Source organism: Myotis nattereri (assembly GCF_964212035.1).
Source record: "Myotis nattereri genome assembly, chromosome: 13".
Lineage (NCBI taxonomy): Eukaryota > Metazoa > Chordata > Mammalia > Chiroptera > Vespertilionidae > Myotis > Myotis nattereri.
Window position 1 is genome coordinate 50935114 of NC_138088.1, and position 9287 is coordinate 50944400.

Below are 9287 nucleotides of genomic sequence, written 5' to 3' on the forward strand. Positions count from 1 at the left end.
AGATCTGCACAAGCAAAAAGTAAGGTACAATTTCTTCTTAAAAGGGCCTGTAACTTGGCTGTCAATTCTCATAGGGTTACACGGTAGTGTCCTGAGTCCAATTAATGTCCCACTTCTTTCTCTGAATTAATACTGCAGATTTCATTAATTCATATAGATAACGTATGACTTTTAAAAAGCGTTTCAAGAACCTCAGTGCTGAGATTGATTTTTTTTAAATGTCTCAAACAAACCTAGTGACTGATTGTCTTTGACACTTTTAAAGAAAATAAATGATAGGGAACTTCACAAGCAAGAACTGAGCATGTTTATTAACGTTACTTTGGCAAGTGTTATAAAGGTCTCTGCTCTGCCTAAATAAAAATGAACATAAATCATTCATTGAGTAAAACAAAATTTTAATAAGATTGTAAAACATAAATAATATATTGATACACATTGTAAAATTGCATACTTGTATTTACCATTTCACATAAATTATAGCTCTACATGTGCTGAAACTATGTTACTATTTACTGTAATATTAATACTATAAACAGGGGTGTTGCTTATGTGATTAAGGCCCCATCCATCCACCCCAAAAAAACAAGGATCACTGAGCTGATGGTTTGTTTTTGGAAAGACCTCACCCCCTCCCCTATTTGGATGTTATCAGCTTGAGTTCAGACATGTAAACATTTTAATATTTGACTGGGGATTTCAGCTTTCCTGATTGAAATGTAAGAATAACTAAGGGGGAAAATTATACAGAGCACATGAAACAAAAAGGGTGATGTGATAAAGGGTTTTGCTCATAATAGATTAGATAATGTAAGAATGAGAAAGAAATATTTTCTTCCTATTTTAAGTGAGATTTAGGTTGCTCATACCTCTTGATTGAGTGAATCATAATTTTATTTCCTATCTTTACTGCAGAGAAAGCATTATCTTTTTTTACAAAAAAAGTGAATGCGTAGTTCTCATGTCAGTTTTTTAAAAAGCTATAGATCTTCCTCTCATTTGAAACTACTGCCTAATAGAGAGGAAATGGAAAGGAAGGGGTACCCTGTCTAACTCAGACTCCTTTATTGTAATGGATGTTGTAGTATATGTCAGGGATCCCTCTCTTTTTTTTTAAAGGCATGTTCACTTCTCTTAATGGACATTTTATGTGCCTAAAACATTTGTCTTACGTGCATATGGGTATGATTTTTTATGCCTAAAGAAAAATATTCCACAAAAATAGATTGAGTTCATATTTTCTGAATTTTGCAAATTATATTCCTGTCACTTTAAAATGATTACACAGAGATTTTCCCATGGACTTGTATAAATCAAACTTACACATTCTGAAAGTGCTCGGAGAACCTGAAGTTTAGTCATAAGGACCTGTCACTTCCATAAATAGAGTATGATAAATGATAGTCATGGGTATGTAACGGTTAGATTATTACTTATGTGAACTTTTCCATCTAAAATTTGAATTAGGTTTGAAAGTTCAAAGAGACCACACTTAACTTTTTGGATATTTAGTTACCAGGTATAGAAAAATTTCCATATCATACTGAAGAAATTAAATTTTGTTTTAGGTTCTCTTATCATAATATAGGAATTAAAATCCCTCCAACTAAAACATCCATAACAGGAATGCTCACTTGAGAATAACTCTTTATTCCGCATCTGTATTCATTCAGACGATGGAATTAAAACAGAAGCCTTTTCCTTACAGGAAGAAAGGATTTTAAGTTGGCTCTTCATGTTAGTGTTTGTAGCTGAGTGGCAGAGAAGGTAGTCTTTTCTGGGCTTATCTGTCACTTATATAAGAAAATATTTTCTGCCCACAAATAAGTTTATATTCCAGTTAATTTTTGGAACATTTCTTTTTTCAGAACTTATTGGCCTATCATAAACTTCCAATGTACAGAGAAAACTTGGAAGTAAACAAAATGAGACAAAAATAGCAATATTTGTTTCATTGAAATTGGGATATATCTCAATTTTTTAATTATAGATGAGAAATAATAAAGAATTCATAGCAATGGTTAAAATAGGTAAAATAATCTAAGTACTGACTGTTTAGTTATTTTTTATGCAGTATACATATCATCCCTATTGTGACTTTTTGGTGGTGATTTACAAAAATGTGAATGCCATAGCTATTATTTCTCATTCTGGCCATTTATAATGGGTTTTTTTCTTAGGCATTTAAAACCTGGTTGTTTATACACATAAATATAGTCTTCCAATTAACTATACAGTATATTAATTTCCATATATATATATATATATATATATATATATATATCAACATTTCCACCATGATTGGAAATGCCCCGCATACAGTACACAATTTCATTTAATTCCAAATTAATTGCTTTGTATAAATTTATTTCTGATTCTATCTATTTCTTATATATCCAAATATAGTTCATCCCTGATTTACAAAGATGGGACAAAATTACCTACTTTGCACATTTGAGTACTATTGTTGGGTCATCAGCTTTCCAAGGATTGCTGTCTTAGGCATTATCATTCTGTTCTTTTAAAATGTCATGTTTCCCATACAGCCCCATTTTAGAACTTGAGAGAATTGAGTTTTTTAAATACAACAATGTTGTATTTAGCGTGGAAACCTTAATAGTTATCTTGATTTAGTTTAATAAAAACCATTCTCAGAAAAGGAAAAAACATACACAGAGAAACAAAAACCATCTTATACAATTAAATCCTCTTCATAGTAAAGTGTCCTAATGGAGCATATAAATTGTTCCGAGCAAATAAAATGTTCCAAGCAATACTTTGAACCCTAATCGTCTCTCAGTTTCCTTATGCAAAATTATATCGATCAATGAATAAGCCTGAGTAAATGAAATGTGAGTAAATCCTAAATAGAAGGTTCAAAGAAAGATCTATAAAGAGTAGGATATTTGCAAACGTGCCAGAAGTTGGGTGGTAAAGCAATAGTTAGTAGATAGGATTGCTTAATTTTTTAATACGAGGTTCTCGTAAGTTCCGATTTGAGCTTGCTGTGCATAAAGTGTGTCAAACTCCAGCCCCAGAGCAGGGGGTGAAGTCGGTCAATTTAATTCCCCGAGATCTAAAGGAGGTCGGTATCATTTCATATAGCCCTGGCAGAGCAGATCATTACCAGGCACAAATCTGTTCGTTACGTGCTGAGGGTTTATAGCCAAATAAATAGACTGTCATCATAAGTTCAGAAAATTGTGTGTTCGACCCACGATAATGTGTAAAGGGCGTTTAATAGAGTTCAGCATTTATTCGTTATCTGTATGCGGACAGAGACGCCAGTCGTGTTATCAGCTTTTTTAAAAAAATTGGGGAGTTGCGGGGTCACGTGGCGCGGCGCCCACTCGGAGGCGCGCATGGGCCGCACATGCTCCGCAGCGCAGGTTTGATTTCAGTCGCAGGCAGCAGAAGGCTTACCCACAAGAGATTCCACTGGTTCAAACCAGCGTAAACCAGATTTTGTTTTCAGCCCACAAAGGAACAGATTACCTCTTGTATCAAATTCTGCATTGAGGGAGGGAAAAAAACACGTCTTTGTTTCAAAAAAAAAAAAAAAAAGATGTTGATTATCATAACTCAACGTGGTGGCATGGTACACTTTCATGTGGCCTCTGATAGAGCTGGTAACTCGATAAAATAAGAAATCACTCCTTCCAGTCTAGTCTAAGCATTGTTAATTTTCAAATATAGTCCATCTTTTGTTTACTTGAATGAAAACTCTCGGCCCTTAAAAAAAAAAAAAATAGAGATTAAAACCCCTCCCCTTACCTAGCTTAGCTACAAATCCGGTGCAGAGCCTGCACGCAGCCATGCAGCACAAACAAGATAGAACGGGTTTTTGTTTGGAACCTATTGAAACAACAAATGGGGAGCATTTGAAACACTCATTGATTATGGCAGGGTGGCATGCCCCAAATGGTCTCCATTGCTGAGGAGTAGTTTTAAACTTTGGCCCTTTAAGTATCATAGTCAAGTGATGAATGGTGCCCCCAGAAAGAAAAGATAGCTGTGCGATCAATTCCCAGATCGTCTCTTCCTGAGAATTAATGTTTGCCTTTTTCTCCCATGATGTTCAGAGAGCAAAGAGAAAGATTCCGATATATGATAGGCCAGGTATTTGAGTTTCAAATGTTACCTCTTCCGGGCAAGAATAGTAACTTTCCACATAAAATGATGAGGGCCTTTACTCATACCCATCGGATGTTTGTTGAGAGAGTGAGCAAGCTTATTAATTAAAACTAATGGCAACTTCTTGTATATTTTGAAAAGATGACATTAAAAGTTTCATTTTCACTAAATGCACTGTGAGACATTATGTAATAAATTCTGTACCCATTTTATGAGTTTCATAACAATTCTGAAAACTCATTCTTTTGTACTTGAAATACTTTTCATATAACAAATGAAATATCAGCGTAGGCTGGAATGTATGCTGCCTTCTTTGAATTGGAGACAAAAACAGCATTAAGCGTTGAGAAATCCGGGCTATAGTAAACATGATACTTTTAGAGACACTTATAGTGAGCAATTCATAGCACGTTTCTCCCAAAGCAATAGTTTAATTTATTGGCCTGCATATGTCAAGTGTTACAACAGATGTTCCAGATATTTGGATGTTTAAAAATATCAGTTGTGGCCCTGAATTGCTGAGGATGCACATTTCAGACTTAGAATGTGGTTTATGGTCTCTTACAACACAGGTTTCAGTTTCTGTTCATTGCAGAAGCTATGGCATTCATCTCAACCATACAATGACATTTGTGTTGTATAATACTGTCAAACATACACACCTACACACACAAAAAATGAGTCAGACATTGTATATCCATTTTCTAGTATCTAAAGAGTTAAGCAACTTATTTTATTGTTATATTTAAGGCAAATAGAAAAATGTTCTACAAAGGAGAATTAAAATGTTACAGGACAATTTACTAACAAGTGGAGAGTGGCTTGGGGTCTGTCTTTAGTGAAAACAGATTGCAGTACAAATGAAGTCAGAGAGCTCATTGCTTTGAGATGGCCCAGTTTACAAAATAAAAAGATTGAAAAATAAAGAAACATCAAAAAAACATTTTGAAACGCCATGTAACTGCAGTAGCCTCTGAAACAAAACAAACACCTAGAAATTAGCTCTAATCTACACACTATTTTTAAGGATAGTGAAATATTTTCTGATACCATATCCTAAATATTATCTATCCTAGTATGCTTTATTCTCAGTTAAATAATGTCATCTCGTAATGCAATCTTTTTACTAGGGTAGGTACAGGTATGATATTAACTAACATGATAGTTTGTTTTAAATACTTATTGGGACAAAAGCATTAACTATTAATCATTTTCATTTGTGGAAAATCGGAAATCAGTTGTCAAGATTGAAAATCAAGAAACATCCTGAAAACTTGTATATACAAAACCTTTTCAGTGGTACATTCTTAGAAGAGAGGAACAGTAAACTTGTTTTCTTTCTTTATAATATAGACTTCTATGAAGTCGTTCCCCTTTATTTCATGATGGTGTCTTAGATGTACTTTAAAAGAGAATTTCACACTATTCTCTTTGTTGAATGTGACAGTGTGAGAAAGTGATCTTTATTCGTTCAAAAAACTCTGCATGTAGTCTATGTTTAGGTTCTTTTAATGTGTTTGTCTGTGATTTTTAAATGCTAAACATGTAAACAGATAAATTGTCAATGTTAATTCTGTATCCTGTCACACAACTGATCTTTCTTTCCTGCCATTTCTTTCCTTTTTATCTTATTTTTGTGCATTCATGTTGCAGTTGATAAAATTACGTGAAGAGGTGAGTACTTCTTAGCTTGCCTTTTTTTTTTTTTTAATTCTGCTTTTCCTTATAAAATTGAGTTTCTAAATCTGGAGTAAGATCTTTGGGCTCATTTTTCCAGGAAAATCTGCACATAGCAAAAGTATTGATTATATTGCTAGACATATTCTCTGCTGATTATCTTTCAAAAACAAATCTATCCAAATTATGCTTGTCTCAGTGATCATTGTGGTTTGTTAGCATCGGAGGGGAGGGGGGGGATTCATACTTTAAAAGCCAAAAATGGAGGAAAAACAAAGGAATATCTTAAAGCTATGCTCAAGTATAGTTTTAATATAGACCAACTTCAGATTTGTTTTATTTGTATTGGTTTCATAAAGAAGTCAATATGATTCATTTTTTTTTCTGATTTACTGTACTGAAAACTTTTTTTAAATAGACTTATTCGCTTCACCCAAAATTCAACCTATGATACCATGAATCTATTATCCTTTTGGGGAAACACAGATATGTTATAAATGCACTACTAGTCTGTGTACACAGATACCTAAGAAGAGCCAAAGCTCTCGTCATTGTGAAACACATTCCTTTCTGCAGGAAATAGCACCCAAGTGAGCTCTCACTTTCCTGAGTTTGCTGGCCTGTTTCATAGTGCAGCCTAAGACTTTTGTGTGGCCCAGCACATATTTACAGCAATGCTTACAATTTTCTCCCCATATCAGTGAGGAATGCTGAATGATTCTATATTTCTTTTTAATTAGAAAGCTCATCAACTATGCTTTGATACTCATTTCAGAGACAGTAGTTTTATTCTTTATTGAGTGAGGTTGAGTTGTTACTTTTTTATTAGAGCATAAAATAATGGCCCATATTGCAATTTTAAAATTGTTCAGTTGCTTATGATCCTAAGAGTACTGTGAATTATTTCTGAGTTTAGATTGCATTGACTCAGATTTTCCTAGAAGTTTTTTATTGCTATGCCATCATTCTCGAGGTGATGCGAGTGCTAGTGTAGAGGCTTGTAGATAGTGGTTTTCAACAATTCTTATGATTGAAGATACATGAGTGATGTCTTCTCTTAGTAAAAGTAATAATGACATATAAAATGGAGGGTGAAAATACACAAAACCCGCACCCTCTAACCTTTTTGCATTTTTTTTTATCTTTCCTACATTGAAGATGTGTATACACTGAACAAATATAATCAATTGCAGTTCTGACATATAGATTATTCCTTAAGGGAATGATGCATCCATGTTATTTCTTTTGCAAGACAGAATATCTACTTGTGTATATTTGCATATGTTCATGCTTAGGTGAAGAATCTGAATTCTCAAATGTTATTGGAACTAACAATTTACTTGAAAACCTCTGTATAAGGAAATTCATTACACGAAGCTCTGGCTCCTAAATTTAGCAGTGAATATAATCAATAAAAGTGTGTGCCTTATCACAATTGGCATTTTTGACAGAAGGCTCTTTTTGCTGTTGTTGGTAAGCTGAATTGTGTGGACAGCAATCTTAATTCTAAAAGATGCTAACATCACCTCTGCATTTCTTTTAACATTTTGTGGTGCCTATCACAGCAGTTTCATCAGTTATGCACGTTGCCAAAACTGTAACCTGCAATGCAGTTGTACTTGGAAGAATGATATCACTCAACTAATGGAGTAATATACTCTAAAAATGGTCTTTTAACAATCTTTGAAAAGGATGCAGCATTGATATTTATAGAACAGATCACAGTGATGTCAGTGCATTGGTGCATGGTTTCCTCAGAAGGAATTGTTTCTCAGCTAGGATTCTAATAGGAATCAAACTGAATGTACCCTACTTTTCTTTCTGGTACCAATCCTAAGAAAACAGGCACTCGTCTCCTCTGAAATAGGATGTTTTGTTGTGTTTGGAAGCAAAGTATGCCCCATCCCTTCCCCATGATGATGTTCTTTCCGGCTCAGTTGTGGAAGCAGGGCAGGCTCGGAGGCAGGCTGGGTGTGCACGGGAGCTGAGCTGGCTTTGCCTGTGCCTGGCGCTCCGTTTCAATCCTGCATCCCCAGCTCTCACATTGCACAGCTCCTCACACAAGTCGGGCTCGGTCTGAAGCTGCTGCACAGCATTACTTACCTGCTTTGAAAGGGCTGAGGAGAGGGTGAGAGAATGAGTTTGGGATGGAATGTGGGGGCAAGTTGAAAGCCTCAGCTGCTACTGTAGTGTTCGTCCTTTTATTTTCAGAGACCGGGGCAAAGCACAACTAAGGGAACAATGTAAATAGCACAGCTGTTACAAGAACTTGTTTTTAGCCTGACTTAAGCGAAGAGGTTCCAAAATACAAAGTGAGGTCCTGGGGAAAAGCTGCTGGGAACTGGATAGTCCTCCTGTGTGCACATTTACTCCGATAGAACCGCACTGGCCGGAAGAGGAGTTGTTCCTGTTATTTAGGAATATTCTTTTTTAAAAAACAGAAGTTCTTTTAGAAATTTACTTCCCATCATAGCCATACTCAGAATAATCTGATTTGGTTCCTTTTCATGGAGTCCCAAAAATCATTCCACGTTTGAATGCTTTGTTTCCTACATTATATGTAATCATCTAATGAGACTGTCAATTTCCAGTATTGATCTTGGACTTTTTAACAATCTACAGTAGCTAAATGTTTTCTTTCAATTTAGGGATTTCATCCAATCTGTAAATGAACTAAAAATCTTTGTTTTGTTACTCTGGATTAAAATTCAGATTACTCTTGATTTCACAAATCTGATCCCTTTTTAAAGAATCACCAGTTTGAAATGAAGTCCTTTGTTAAGGTAGAAAACAATATTCAGAGAAGGGAAGAGTAATGCTATTCCCCCAAAACCTGCATGTAGTGACAATCAAGAGAAAGCTATTTCGACAACATGAGTAAAATGTTTAATTTTCTTTAAAAATGGTCATTAATGCCAAACACACAGCCCCCCTGGCTTTTTTTTCTCAATTACAGACTTTAGTGATTTTGCATTTCCAGGATATAAGCTTTCCTTCCTTCCTCCCTTTTATTTATTTAGTTTAGTTTCTTTTTTTTCCAGAGGGAGGAGAAGTTTTCTCTTAATTTCTCCACTATATATGAGATGACTTTATTAATTATTATAGACTGTTGTTGCAGCTTTCCTGACCTTCACATCAGGTCCTATCTCTCTGTTCTAAATGCATTGTTTTAATGATTCTTACCACCACCACCCCGCCCAGCCCTTCCCCCAAAAAAAAATTTCAAGGAAAGCTTTGATGTGGCTTTAGCTGCCTCCAACGTCTGGCCGCATCTCAGATGTGTCACCTATGCCGGGAGGGAATAAGGAAATCACGTTTTGAATGGTAATGATAACATACTAATCACTTCCTTTCTTTGAAGATGGAAGCGAGATATTCTGTCAGCATCCCTGGCTGCTAGAGCTTGGAGGCACTGGTCTAGGTGTATTAGCTTAAGTGTGCATGTCAATACAGCTTGCATCTCCAAGATCCATGGG

General features: G+C 35.2%; 1 protein-coding gene across 4 annotated transcripts in view; it reads left to right on the top strand.

Moving 5' to 3' along the window:
- The window catches only part of VTI1A (vesicle transport through interaction with t-SNAREs 1A), a 314120-nt gene that overhangs the window by 66530 nt on the left and 238303 nt on the right, over positions 1–9287 (top strand). For 2 of the 4 annotated variants that reach the window (XM_081104650.1, XM_081104652.1), the window contains exon 5: positions 5788–5808. The exons of the other annotated variants lie outside the window; for them this stretch is intronic. In XM_081104650.1, the coding sequence (XP_080960776.1) occupies positions 5788–5808 (21 nt within the window). The remainder of the gene's footprint in view (positions 1–5787; positions 5809–9287) is intronic. 4 annotated transcript variants of the gene reach the window in all.